A 15073-nucleotide genomic window follows, 5' to 3' on the forward strand; every position below is an offset into this window, starting at 1 on the left:
GCCTTGATGGACTGACAGAGTGGCAGAGTTAATGAGGGTGTTTGCACCGCAACAGGATGATGATGACCTTGATGTTGGTGGTGGGGAGATGATGAGTTGGGTGATAATGCTGAGGGCAATGATGCACTGGGGAAAGGGTGACATTTTGGGAGGGATGCCAAATGAATGTGGAGGTGAATACTAACAGGGCGATGTGGCTGTGGTAAGGTAACGTCTGATGAAAAAAACAGGTGATGGTGGTGGTGGAGGGGAAGGTGATTTGGGCAGGTGCTTGTTGGCTGGTGTACACGCTCAGGATAAAGTCAGGTTGAAGTTAAAGCAGGTTTCTTCAGATGCCTCTGAGGGACACTGGGTCATCTCTGATCTTGCTGCGTAGCTGCTGTGGCTGGCCCAGATGTCTAATGAGCTGAAGTTCTTAATGGTGTTCCTTCCATGTTCTTAAACACTGAATTTAACAAGCTCCCCCAGGACTTCTCACGTCAGAGCAACTCCGCTGTGGCTTAGGCAGACCACAACCAGGAAGGAGGACTCCTGGGGCAGAGGGACCCAGGGGTGGCTCCCAGGAACTGGGGAGCAAAGTTGGAGACTCACAGCAGGAGGGGGAAAGAGCTTGAAGAGCAATCAAGACATTACTTTTGGCTTAATTGAGATGAGAAAATTTTAACTCTGTATAACCAACAGTTCTTATATCCTCCTGGGAAATGTCAGGCTAATGCAGAGCTGGTGGGGAATTCTCAGTAGCTCAATGTCTGGAGCCTATGATTACGTTTGGGAAGTCACGCACACAGTCCCAAAGCAGGCCCCCAGACTCAGCGGGCATACGCTGCCTAAGAAGTTTTCTCCACCTTGAACTAGCCTTGACATGTAAGTCAGTCACCGAAGATCACTGCTGTTAGCCTTATGGGAGACAGTGATAGCCCAATTACATCAGGAATCTCTCAAGTACTTTTACTGCTACTGTTTGTAATTTCTTTTTACTTTTCTCTAATTATACAAGTGAACATCAATATATTCATTATAAACATTTAAAAATACTGATAAAGAAAAGTTCCCTTTGATTCTCTCTTCAATACTAGTCCCCTTAAATCTGCAAAAATCAAAATACATGGTAAAGATATATTGTTAACAATTTCATCATATGACTTTTGACAATTTGGGGAAATTGGGTAAATGAACTGAAAAATGCCCTAAAGGAAGAAAGAAGAAAAAAATATATGGCCCCTTGAATAGTTGCAGAAAAAACATTTACTAAAAGCTAATACAATATTTTTTTCTCCTGGCTTTTTTATTTAAAATAATTTTTTAAAAATATTTTTAGGGACGCCTGGGTGGCTCAGTCGGTTAAGCATCCGACTTCGGCTCAGGTCATGATCTCATGGTTTGTGAGTTCAAGCCCCACGTCAGGCTCTGTGCTGATGGCTCAGAGCCTGGAGCCTGTTTCAGATTCTGTGTCTCCCTCTCTCTCTGACCCTCCCCCGTTCATGCTCTGTCTCAAAAATAAATAAACGTTAAAAAAAATTAAAGAAAATATTTTTTAAAGTTTTTTGAGAGACAGAGAGACAGAGCATGAGTGGGGAAGGGAGAGAAAGAGAAGGAGACACAGAATCTGAAGCAGGCTCCAGACTCTGAGCTGTTAGCAAAGAGCCCCACACGGGGCTTGAACCCACAAACCGTGAGATTATGATCTGAACCTAAGTCGGACACTTAACTCACTGAGCCACCCAGGCACCCCTTTTCTCCCAGCTTTATTGAAGTATGGTTGACAAATAAACATTGCATATATTTAAGGTCTACAATGTGATGTTCTGATAGTGGTTACTACTGTCAAGCTAGTTCTCTTCTAGTTCAACCAAGGTCTTCTTTTTTCTTTTTAATTTTTATTTTATTTATTCCTTTTAAGCAGGCTCCACACCCAATGTGGGGTTCAAACTCACAACCCTGAGATCAAGAGTTGCATGCTGTACCCACTGGGCTAGGCCAGCCAGATGCCCCCCTCTTCTGTAACTTACGGTGAATGAGGTGATTTGAGATCTTTCTTATTTTTAAATAAACTTTTTTTTTGCATTCTGTGAATTTTGATGTGCTCTGTTTTTTTGTGTTCATTCCTCTCAAGTATCTTCTGTTTTCCCCTGTGATTTCTCCTTTGACCTATTGGTTGCATTAGAGTGTATTATTTAATTTCCACATGTTGAAACTTAATTCCAATAGTAGACAAAACCTTTGCACTTGCTCTGCCTTCCTTCCCTCCTCAGGGCCCTCACAGATCACGCAGGACTCCCAGGAACAATAATGGAGAGTGAGGGTAACAGGAGGTCAGTCATGGCTGCCTTCCTGAGGGGGTGGACCTGAAATTTAGGGCAGACTTAAAGACACAAGGGAAGAGGGTCTTCAGGTGGAGAGCATAGAAGGTGCAAATGAGGGAGAATAATAAATGTACAGGTGACTTACTTCCTATACACTTGGCACAGTCTTAAGAGCTTTCTATTTGTGAACTCCTTTTACCCTCCCTACAACTCTATGGAGCAGGTTCTAGTTTCCTGATAAAAGGCCTGGAGGCCTGGAAAGGTTTCTGAAACTTGCCCAAAGTCACAGCTGGTAACTGTGACACTAGGGATTGAACATATGCAGTCTAGCGCTAACCCAGAGAAAATATGTGGCACAGGAGGGCATGGACCTGTGGGGAGTAGTCGGGGCTCCAGTCAGGGGGTCTTGAGTACTAGGTGATGGGAGTGCAGACTTGATACTCAGTCCCTGGGGGATTTAAGGCACAGAGAGTTCGTTGGAAGTCATTGGATTTGTCCTCCTGGGAACTGGGGCCCCCGTGAGCACAGTTTCAAAGGAGAGCTCCTCAGGCTTCTGGCCCATCCCTCACACAGAGCCTGAGAGCAGGTAAAGAGCAGTGGGAGTGGGGACGGTGGCCCATGGCTTTGGTGTCTGCTCCTCTGAGGCATCCTTTCTCTGCTTGCTCTGGTTCTCTTGACTTTCTACAAATCTGCACATCTGCAGGTCCCTTCATGCCTATGCTCTTTGCTCTGTCCTATCCTTTGTCCACTTCTTCTTCCCCAACTCTGACTTGCTCTCCATCCAACTACCTTTCTTTTCCCTCTGACTGAGTATGCACATCTCCTTTAAGGCATTTGGCCTTCAGTTGCCAATGAAGACAAAGAGAAGGAGGAGGGGCTGTTGCTGGGGAGGCTGAGGCAGCGGGGCTCTCCCATGTGTCTGTCCCAATCAGGGGGACCCTTGGAAGTGGGCAAGTCAAGGGATGCAGGTGAGAGGTGGGGAAGGTTGATAGGACAGCACTAGGATATGGGAGAGGAGGAGGGAGGCTGCAAGGAGATCTCAGGGGAGGCAAGGATTTGGAGGACCACTCTGACATTGGGAATTGCTCTAAGGATCTCTTATTGAGGAGCAGGGAGCAAGGCAGATGCCTCCCGCCAAGATACTTATAGTTCAGTGATGCTCCCTGTCACTGTTGTCCAAAATTGTGGGACTGAGAGTGCTTCTGGAGTTCTGGAGCTATCCCCCATCTCTATTCCCTCTTCTTCTCTTCTACCCACCCAATGCTCCTTCCCCCATACATTCTGCACCAGTAGAATGAGCGGACAAAGGCCACACTGAAAATGCTCTTTTATTTAGATTGCTCCTAGAAAATGCTGTAGGACTGAGTGAGTGGGTGGGACTGGAGGATGAGAGTCACAGTGAGAGGCTGCTACAGTGCTCCAGGTATTAGGCATTGGGAAACAGGTGAAGACAGATAGTAAAGAGGACAGAGAAGATGGGAAAGACCTTAACTCCTCCGGATGGAATGGACCTCAGCAGTCCTTCTGCTCCACCTATAAGTCCAGGTTGATCCCACTGTGTCCCTGACATATGGTCAGCTAGATTCAGCCTGAACCTGTCAACAGAAACAGGGAGCTCATTGCTTCTCAGGACAGTCTTTTCTGTCTATCTCTGAATATCTCTGGATGTTGGAACTTTTCTGTAGTCAATCTGAAGCTTGGTGTCCTAGTAAAATTTATATTAATTCTAAATTTGGGACTATGCAGGGAAATTCTTATTCATCTCCCTTAATGCAGCCCTTTAGATACTTCTGTAGACAGACCTCAGCATCCTCCCTAGCTTAAATTTCCACAGAGAAAAATCACCAGTTGCTTAGATTTGTTTTTGTACCATCATAATATATCTTTCTACAAGCCACAACTTGTCCACGTATCTCCTTAAGACTTGGGTCACAGGTGTAAATTCTACATTCCAAATATGTTTGCCCCACTGGAGAGGGCAGGTATCAATCACCTCTATTTATCCTGCCAATATAGCTTCTAGGATGGAATCTAAGACTGGCATCCTTGCCTTAACAATTTAATAAATATTAATTGAGTGGCTACCATGTGCCCAGCACAATGATTGACACTAGAGATATACTAGTGAACAAAACAAAGTTTCTGCTTTTACAACCTACTTGGGGACAGCAGACAATAATCAGATAAATAGGTAAGTTTTTTAAGAAATGAGAAGTACAATAAAGAAAGTAAAGCTGACTAAGGAGACAGTGAAGGATGGCTGCATTTCAGACAGGATGGTGAAGAAGGAGCTCTCTGATGAGTGACAGTTGGGCAGGGAACTGAAGGAAGTAGGAGAACTCCCCCCTAAAGAGATCTGGTAGAAGGGAGCATAAGTACTGGATGTTGTGGCAAAAGTCTTTAGGTGAAAGTCTAGTTGGCAGTTGTTGGACTCGAAAGGGTAACAGTGATAGTGTGGTTTTTGTGGAATGAGACAAGGGGACAGTAATGGGAGATGAGATCCAAGAGCTAGAGCATGTAGTAAAAAATTAGGAGTTCAGTCTTGGATGTGAGAAGTTTGAGAAGTCAAACAGCAACAGGCAGAGTTCAAGTAGGCAGTTGGACACAAGGAATATAGGGGGACCATCCAGGCAAGAGATATAAATATGGAGATGTATTTAAGGCAGGAGATGGGCTGGCTTCAGACACTTTTGGTTCTCATCTCACTTGGTATCTATCCATATTTGACCACAAAGACCATCCTCTCCTTGTAGACCTTGTCTCTCCTTGGGTTTCTGTGTCACATGTCATCCATCTTTGGCCCCTCAATACCATCTTCTCTGGATTCTCTCCTTGAAGCCAACCCTTAGAATGTGGCTTCTCAGAGTGCTGCTTTCAGCTGTCTTCTCCCTCTACACGCTCTCCCCAGGTGATCTCATCTCTTCCGATGGCTTCAGTTCCTATAGAAGTGCTGAGGACGCTCAGATTCCTGTCTCTAGAGCTTTCTTTTCAGCTCTCAACCATCAGCCAAACAGATACTGGGAGTCCCACAAACTCCCCGACTCCAAAACTAGACTCATCATGTGTCCTTCTTCCCTCCTTCCCAAACTTTCCACTCCCATGTACCCAACCTCAGTGAATGACACCACCATCCCCATCCATTTACTCAAACTTGGAATCCATCCTTGACCCATCTTTCTTTCTCACCACTCCCTAATCACTTACCTACATCCATAGACTCACCTCCTAAAGACTCTTGTTGAATACCTACCTTTCATATCAATATTTGCTCCCACTCGCATCCTTTCCTCCCTGAATTGCTGCAGTCTCCACACTGCAGTCAGTGTGATTGTTGCCAGATATAAGCCTGATGTCATGCCTATTTGGTGGATCCTTATGTTCCTTTCTATAAAATCCACCCTCATTAGACCATTTTGTAGGGCTTTATAGGTCCTCCAAGGTCTGTCCTTGCCTACCTCTTTACCCCATCTCCCATCACTCTCTGGCTAGCTAATGGTTCATGACTTCACACAGATGACTTTCTCTCCCTGGTATATCCTTTCCTGCACTTTCCCTGTAGTTAGCATGTACCCACTCTTCAACGACCAGCTTGACTCTTACCTCCTGCAGGATGTCTTCTATAATTCTTCAGATTGAGTTAGGCTTGCTGTAGCAAGTTGCAAGTAGCAAGAAGGAAGTATGTTATGTTTCTTTACCTTTTAGTTTGTCAATTCCTCATCCCAATTCCCAGTGGCTTTAGCCACTGCCAGGCTTGCAGTAAGAGAGAGATGAGGTGAGGGGCAAGACAGTCCTGAGTTGACTGGTACTATCTTGATAATCTAAAAATTGTATTCTTGTTCTTCTCTGGTTTTTAAAGATTATTCCTTTCTTTATGGAATTCTTTCATTGCCACTAGTTTTTATTTTATTTTATTTAAAAAAATTTTTTTATTTTTAGTTTAGGGAGAGGGAAGACTATTTTTAGTCTAGTAGGGACTAAACTAGACAGAGAGAGAGAGAGGGAGAGAGGATCTTGAGCGGGCTCCACGCTCAGCACAGAGCCCAACATGGGGCTCAATCCCATAACCCTGGGATTATGACCTGAGCCAAAATCAAGAGTTGGACACTCAACCAACTGAGCCACCCAAGTGCCCCAGCATTGCTACCAGTTTTTGAAAATCCAGTCTGATAATCTTTGTCTTTCAGTAGGCTTGCTTACTAATATACATTTAACGTAGTTACTATTGTGATTAGGTTTGAGTCTATCATTTTAATACTTGTTTCCTACTTGTTCCAAGTGTTCTTTTTTCTTTATTCCACTTTTCCTGCCTTCTTTTGAATTAATCAAAAACTTTTAATTATTCCCTTTACATTCTGTACTGTATTTTGAGTTTTGCTATTTTTTAAAATTATTCTTTTGTTATTCTACAACAGGGATTGGTAAACCTTATATTTTTAAAAGGGTTTTTAAAAAACAAATAAAAATATGCTACAGTGACTGTATTTTCTGTGCAAAGCCTAAACTATTTATTGTCTGACTCCTTACGTGAAAAAGTGTCTTGACACATGACCTAGAGACTAAAATATGCATCTTTGGCTTATAGTCTCACTTAAAGTGCCATTTTCCAAACAATGCAAAATTTAACAACAGTTTAAGTCCATTTCCTCCTCCTGCTTGTTAGACCATTTTTGTCACATATTCAACTTCTATGTGTATATTTAAAGCTCCAACAAGGTGTCGCTATTTTTGTTGCTTTAAACAATTAATATTCTATGATATTTACACACACATTTATGATTTCTGGTGTTAATTTTCTCTTTCAATTGCATACTTCCATCAGGGACCATTTGCCTTTAGCCTAAAGAAGCTCTTTAATATTTCTTTTACTGTGAGTCTTTTAGTAATTGATTATCGGGTTTTTGGAGAGCAAACAGCTTTCATTCCGTATGGATATATTTGTTGAGTATAGTATCCTAGCATGGTAGTTTCTTTCCCTCCATCTCTTGTTCCTTCCTTCCTTCCTTCCTTCTCTCTCTCTCTCTCTCTCTCTCTCTCTTTCTCTCTCTCTGTCTCTCTCTCTCTCTCATGTATTACCCACCTCTGGTCCATGGAAACACATGACTTTGACTTGTCATGAAGCTGAATTTATTTCCAAATGATAGTTGTCTTCTGGAGTAAGTCAGATATCCAATAACTATGTCTCTAAAATTCCAGAGTACCTATTAGGCTACTCAAGTAGTCCCACTGAAGTCCATTTTGATAAAAGCTTCCAAGGAGGGGTAGAAATCTTCATGTGGTATGAAACTCACAACAGATGCTGTAATCTCAAATATCGAATTATTTTTTTGACTGCTTTGAAATCTTTTATAAGCTCCATGAACTATGGTGAGTTCAGGAAGTGCAGGACACAGTTTTGGACACTCCTTTTTGCAAGTTCTACATTTTGAAATGTGAAATTTATTATCTGTGGTCTCAGAATAAACTAGGATTAAGTAATACAATATTAACATGCTGTTTCATATAAAATGGAAATTCTTTTTTAAAAAATTTTGTTCCCAGCTTTGTGGGTGTCCTAATGAGAACCTACTTTGATACTTATATTTGGCCCTCCTAATAAAAGAGTAGCATCAGGGTTTGAATCTGAAGACTTTATTTTATGAATGATTATGGCTCTGTTCTTTCTCTATACCAGGAGAAGGATGCAAGACTTACGCTGGGGAAACCATAGCTCTCTTACTGAGTTTATTCTTTTAGGATTCTCTCGTAACACAGAGATAAATGTTATTCTATTCAGTGTCTTCCTCTTCCTCTACCTCATCACTCTTCTGGGCAATGGGCTTATTATCACCTTGATACGCATGGACTCCCGCCTCCACACACCCATGTACTTTTTCATCAGTGTCCTATCCATTATGGATATGGGCTATGTCACCACCACAGTGCCCCAGATGCTGGTACACCTGGTTTGCAAGGAGAAGACCATCTCCTACATTGGATGTGTGGCGCAGATGTACATCTTCCTGATGCTAGGAATCACTGAGTCTTGGCTTTTTGCAATCATGGCTTATGACAGGTATGTGGCCATTTGCCATCCCCTGAGGTATAAAGTCATTATGAGCCCTTTGCTATGTGGGTCAATGGTGGCCTTCTGTGGATTCTGGGGTATCAGCTGTGCCCTGATATACACTGTCTCTACTATGATTCTTCCCTATTGTGGTCCTAATGAGATCAATCACTTCTTCTGTGAAGTACCTGCAGTCTTGAAGTTGGCCTGTGCAGACACATCTCTCAATGATCAGGTGGACTTCATCTTGGGCTTCATTCTTCTGTTGGTCCCACTCTCCCTCATCATCATTGTCTACATCAATATTTTTGCTGCAATCTTGAGAATTCGCTCAGCCCAAGGGCAGCTCAAGGCCTTTTCCACCTGTGCCTCCCACATTACTGTTGTCACTATGTTCTCTATACCATGTATGGTTATGTACATGAGACCTGGTTCTGAATCTTCCCCAGAAGAAGATAAGAAGTTGGCTCTATTCTACAACATCATCTCTGCCTTCCTCAATCCTATCATCTATAGTCTTAGGAACAAAGATGTGAAGAGAGCTTTCCTCAAAGTGACAGGCTGGGGTAAAGCCACAGAATGAAGTCACAGAAGCATGGGCACCAGCAACAAACCCGGGACACAGCCTACATGACTTCTCCATCTAAATTCTTTCCAACATCCAATGGGCACACATGATGTATTAATGGGTTAGTCTCAGTAAGATCATATCTCAGAACACCCGGGAGGTTATGGCAATAGGTGTTCCTCAAGCATAAAGACACCTGACAGGGAACTCCGTGAAGGCACGCCTATATTTGATTTCATTTCTGTACCACCAGTTTACAAGACCTGGCATAGAATTGGCACCAATATTCATGTTTCCTATTACTGAGTGAACATGCACCTGAGTGCTTGATCTCTGGATTCTTGAAATAAGTTCAAATTGATGGGCATAAGACGACTTCTGGTCAGTGACTGACTAATGGTCAGTTACTAGTTACTGACTAATGGTCAGTAACACCATTAAAGCTCAGTCAGGGATTTGACAAGGTCTGAACCACAGAACAAGTTAAGAAAATCTATGGTAATCATATAAAATAGGGTTCAGGAAAGTAATATAGGTCACAGGTCATTTCTCCTTCAATACTATTAGGAGAGTATTCATTTAGGGCACATAAACCCTCATGTATCTAAAGTAAGGAGCTCTGTCTTAGTGAAGTGATATTTTCAGGGGAGAGCAGAATCTCCTAGCAATTGGGAAAATCTCCTCCCACCCAGACACTTTCATAATGCATTTTTAACTGTATTGAAATACATTGACATATGGGGAACTGTAGATATTGAAAGTATACAATTTGATGAGTTTTGAAATGTGTATATATACTTATGAAAACACCACCATAATCAAGATCATTATCATCAACCCCCAAAGTTTCCTTGTGACTCTTTGCAGTTCCTCTGTGTTAGTTATCTATTGGTGTGTGACAAATTACCCTCAAATTTTGTGGTTTAAAACAATAAACATTTGGGGCGCCTGGGTGGCTCAGTCGGTTAAGCGTCCGACTTCAGCTCAGGTCACGATCTCGCGGTCCGTGAGTTCGAGCCCCGCGCCGGGCTCTGGGCTGATGGCTCAGAGCCTGGAGCCTGCTTCCGATTCTGTGTCTCCCTCTTTCTCTGCCCCTCCCCCCTTCATGCTCTGTCTCTCTCTGTCTCAAAAATAAATAAGCGTTAAAAAAAAATAAACATTTATTTTTTTCTGTGGGTTAGGAATCTGAGCAAAGTTTAGCTGGATCCTCAGATTAGGGAGTCTCAGAAGGCTGTAATCAAGGAATCAGCTACAGAAATCCTAGCACTTGACTGGGGAAGGATCTGCTTCCAAGCTCACTTGATTGTCACCAGGGTTCAGTTTCTGGTGGGCTTTTAGACTGAGGGTCTTTCCTGACAGATGCAAAGTCAGATGCTTAACTGACTGAGACACCCAGGTGTCCCCATTCCATGTTATTATCCTTGACCAACACCTCATCTGGATAGGATGCTTCACTTGGGGAGGTGTCTCAAGCCTGCATTCCTGTAGGACCTGACTGCTGGACGCCTTTTTTTAAAGAGAGGTTTTAAAAACTTTATTTTTCTATTGAAATATATTTGTCATATAATACTGTATACATTCAAGATATGCAACTTGTTGATTTGAGATATTTATATATGGTAATATGATTACCATTGTAATGATAGTTTGCACCTTTATCATACCACATAATTATCACTTCTTTTTTGTGATTAGCATAACTAAGATCTAGACTCTTAGTAAGTTTAGTTATTACAATGCAACACTGTTGTCCATATTCACTATACTGTGCATTAGATCTCTATTTACTCATTGCAAGTTTCTTGATTGGGTCACCACACTTGTCAGTGACAATTTCTACTGGTCAAGGGAGTACAAGATATATATTCCCTTGCCCTCCTTGCAAACCAATTTCCCCTGGTAACAGGAACCAGGCAATATAGTGACCCTCTCCTCCATTTCGTTTACAAGAGTGGCCAGCAGGCAATCTCAGCGTCTAATAGAACCATAGATCTCGTCCCTAATGAATGAATTCCTCCTTTGAGCACAAACTCAAAGTTGTAGGGACAGGAAGCAAAACTTCTCTTGAAAGCTGTTTCTGTGTGTGTCTGACTTGATGGTTCAGTGGATATGATAACACAGTTTATGATGGGCTATTTTGTTTGCCTAGTCATGTGGTGGGTGACCCGCAGTAAGATTTTCAGCTTCTACCAGGGCATGAGATCCATGAAAAAAAAACCCCAACATTGTATTTTGAAATAATTTACGATTCACAAGAAGTTGCAAAAATAGTGAATTGAGCTCTTGTGTATCCTTTATCCAGCTTCCCTGCATTATCATATCCAGTAAACTGACATCAGTATACCACTACTAATGAAACTACAGATGTTATTACAATTTCACCATTTATTACATGTACCCATTTGGGGGGATATATGGTTTTAAGAAAAATTTTTATATTCATAGCTTCATGTAACCACAATAAGGATACAACATTGTTCCATTACCACAAAGAGGGCTGGCACTGATTGTCTATCATCTATTTTGTCACTTTAACCGAAAATGTTACACAAACAGGGGTGAGTGGGTAAGTCAGTTGGTTAAACATCCGACTCTTGATTTTAGCTGACTCGGGTCATGATCTCATGGTTGAAGGATCAAGCCCTGCACAGGGCTCTGCGCTGAGCATGGAGCCTACTTAAGGGTCTCTCTCTCTTTCTCTCTCTCTCTCTCTCTCTCTCTCTCTTACCCCCTCTGCCCCTCCTCCCTGACCTGTGCTCTCTCTCTAAAATAAACAAACATTAAAAAAGAAAATGTTACACAAATGGAATCATACAGTATGTAACTTTTTGAGACTAATAAAAAAAAACCCCAAAAAACCCAGCCTGATGTCTTTGAGATCCATCTAGATTGTTGTACATATCAATGGTTTGTTCCTTTGGATTGCTGAATAGTATTCTCTTGTATGAAGGTACCAAAGTTTATCCATTCACCTGTTGAAGTACATTCAGATTGTTTTTAGCTCTTGACTTTTATGAATAAATCTGCTATGAATATTTGTGTAAAGATAAAAAAACAAGTCATTTTTTTTCTAGAACAAATTCTCAGGAATGTGTTTGCTGGGGTTGTATGATATGTGTATGCTTATAGTAATATTCTAACCCAAACCACAATGAGATACCACTTTACCTATTAGGATGGCTATAGCTTAAAATACTACATTAACAAGTATTGGTGAGGATGTGGAGAAACTGGAACTCTTACACATCGGTGGTAAGAACATAAAATGGTACTGCTGCTTTGGGAAATAATAGTTCCTCAAAATGTTAAACATAGAGTTATCATATGAGCCATCAATTTCAGTCCTAGATATATAAGAGAAATGAAGACATATGTTTACACAAAAGCTTGTATATCAATATTCCTAGCATCATTATTCATAATAGCCAAGAAGTGGAATCAGTTCAAATGTCCATCAACTAAATGGATAAAAAATATGGTATATCCATACAATGAAATGCTACTTTGCAATAAAAAGGAATGAAGTAATAATACATGCTAAATGATGACCCTTGAAATCAGTGAAAAAAAGCCAGTCAGAAAAGTCTGCATTTTATAGGGTTTCATTTATAGAAAATGTCTAGAATAGGTAAATCTATAGGCAGAAAGTAAATTAGTAGTAGTTGGGTAGACCTGGGGATAAGAGCGGGGGAGAAGGAGTGATTGCTAATCGGTATGGAATTTCCTTTTGGGGTGATGAAATGTTCCAGAATTAGATTGTGGTGTTAGTTATATGATTCTGTGAATATAATAAAAACCATTGAATTTGCACAGGGCCAGTGGGTGAGTTTTATGGTATATAAGTTATATCTCAATGCAGCTGTTTTACAAAAGCATACACCAAACCGTTCTACAGAGAGGCTATACAATTTTGCATTCCCACTAGCTATGATCCTGTTGCTCTGCATACTTCCTAGCCTTGAGTGTTGTCAGTATTTTTCATGTAAGCCAGTATAACAGGCTAAATAGTGTAAGAGTATAGTGACACCTCCTCATGGCTGTCGTCTGTATTTGACTAACAGTTCATGATATTGAAAATCTTTTCATGTGCTTAATTGCATTTATTTGCCATCTGTACCTCTGTTGAAGTGTTTGTTCAAAATCTTGTTCATTTTCCAACAGGATTCTTTATTTTCTTACAGTCGAGCTTAGAGAGTATTATATATATTCTAGATACAAGTTCTTCGTCAGATATGGGACTTGAGAATATTTTCTCCCAGTATATGGCCTGTCTTTTCATCTTTTAACAGGATCTTTTGCAGAGCAAAAGTTTTCCATTTTGGTGAAGTCCAGTTTATCAGTTTTTGAATTTATGGATTACATTTTGGTATAAACATCTAAGAAATTGTTGCCTAAATCTAGGTCATAAAGATTTTCTCCTATTTTTTAAAATAAGTTTCATAGCTTTACATTTAACATTTAATCAAAACGGTAATGCCTCTGATCCTGCAAAATGACTTTGACCGTTAGATGAAGGAGCTGGTTGGGGCTGGACCCTGCAGGCCACAAAAGACTGGCCATGAAACGCCACTTAGTACTAGTGGCACTTTGGCATGGACACAGCATCCTTTGTGTCTATCAGAAAAAGACCTTTGTGCTTCTCTGGTCACCATCCCATCAGCTGTAGCAGCCAGGAGAGCCAAATGAGCCCCAGTAGAGACACCAAAGAATCTGTCACTGCAACCCAAGGCTGATAGGTACCACTCTGGGAACAGGCTGGGACAGAACATTTCATCAGGACCCCTTGTAAGAGGAAAGTAATGCAGGAAGGAGTAATGTGCCTGGCACCCCTGCTCTGCAAATCTCTAGTACTCACGAATCTCAGAACAGGAAGCGATGTCAGAGGTTACCCGGGTTGGCCTCCTGGGCTCTGCAAGCCTCATCGCTGTGGTCTTTCTGACCAGGCTCAGAGTAAGCGACCACTTCTACTACCGCATTTGGCAGCCTGCTTCTGAGCATGAGTACTTGACTCACGTTCTGTTTGACCACATGTTCACACTGAGCTGTTAAAACATAGAGTATGAACATGGCTGGCTGCATAGAAATAAAGATTTTTTTTTCCTGCAATGCTCTGGCCACAGCATGGACTTTGAGAAAGTTCTGGCTGCCATACAATCAGGATCTGGACTGATCGCTAGTACTTGGTTGTGCAAAATATGAATGTGTTTGGAAAAAAAAAGTGGGTATGAACCAATGGGATTTTTCACTATAATGACATTACTCCCCTATTTGTTGATTGATTTGAGGTATCCCACTCATGATAATGTGCACTGTAGTAGAAAAGATCAAGATTAGGACTGAAAGAACCATCACATACAAAACTTTGTAGGAAGCAGTGAAGGCAGTGTTTAGATGGACATTTATAGCTCTATAGGTATTTATTACAAAACAAGAAAGACTGAAAATACTGAGCTAGTCATTCCCATTCTGTTTACTAGAGTAAATATAAAGAGAGCAGGAGGGAGATAATAAAAACAAAAGCAGAAATCAATTTGTAGAAGGTTAATTAACAAAGCCAAAATCTGTTTCTTTGAAAATACAAAATAGATGCTCCTCTGGCAAGATTGATCAAAGACTAAAGGGATACATATTAAGAATTTGTACATATTAAGATACATATTAAGAATTTAAAAAGGGGGAATACAGAGCTACACATACAACAAACTTAAAAAAAAAGTTTGGTGCCGGTAAACTTGAACACCAAGATAAAATGGACAATTTTCAAGAAAAATTTAAATTGGCAACATTGATTGAAGCAGGAGGAGGAAATGGAAATAGTAAATCACCAGAAGCTCTTTGGAAGAGGGGTTAGTTTACATGCTACAGGGGACAGACATGGTCAGAACTCTGGTTAGAGAAGTTTGAGATTTTCTCAATGGAACTAGCTGGGATGGCTCAGAGGGGAAGCTTGTTCCAGAATTGGAAGAGGTTTGCCCTATTTGGAAAAAAAAATAAAGTGTCTGTAACAATGTCAGAGACTCTATCAAGGCAAACTGTGTGTCTGCGTTCACTGGAATTTCCTGGGAGTCCATGATTTCATCCCTGCTGTGTGAATTTAAGAGAAGAGGCTCATAGAGTGGATTGGGCCATTGAAAGCCTCTACTTGCCAGATGTCTGGAC

The 15073-nt window shown here is 41.2% G+C and overlaps 1 protein-coding gene and 1 long non-coding RNA gene across 2 annotated transcripts in view; one reads left to right on the forward strand and one right to left on the reverse strand.

Annotated features, from left to right (window-relative positions):
• The window catches only part of LOC144617258 (uncharacterized), a 50177-nt gene that overhangs the window by 18838 nt on the left and 16266 nt on the right, over window positions 1-15073 (reverse strand). The window lies entirely within an intron of this gene.
• On the forward strand, window positions 7943-8929 carry LOC132672259 (olfactory receptor 2A12-like). Its single transcript, XM_060624089.1, has one exon. It carries the CDS (start codon window positions 7943-7945, stop codon window positions 8927-8929), a length of 987 nt encoding a protein of 328 aa, XP_060480072.1.

This window comes from Panthera onca, chromosome C1, assembly GCF_046562875.1.
Source record: "Panthera onca isolate mPanOnc1 chromosome C1, mPanOnc1 haplotype 2, whole genome shotgun sequence".
Lineage (NCBI taxonomy): Eukaryota > Metazoa > Chordata > Mammalia > Carnivora > Felidae > Panthera > Panthera onca.

Excerpts from the sequence above, each read along its gene's own strand:
- LOC132672259 (XM_060624089.1), top strand. The coding sequence starts at position 7,943 with ATGATTATGGCTCTGTTCTTTCTCTATACCAGGAGAAGGATGCAAGAC.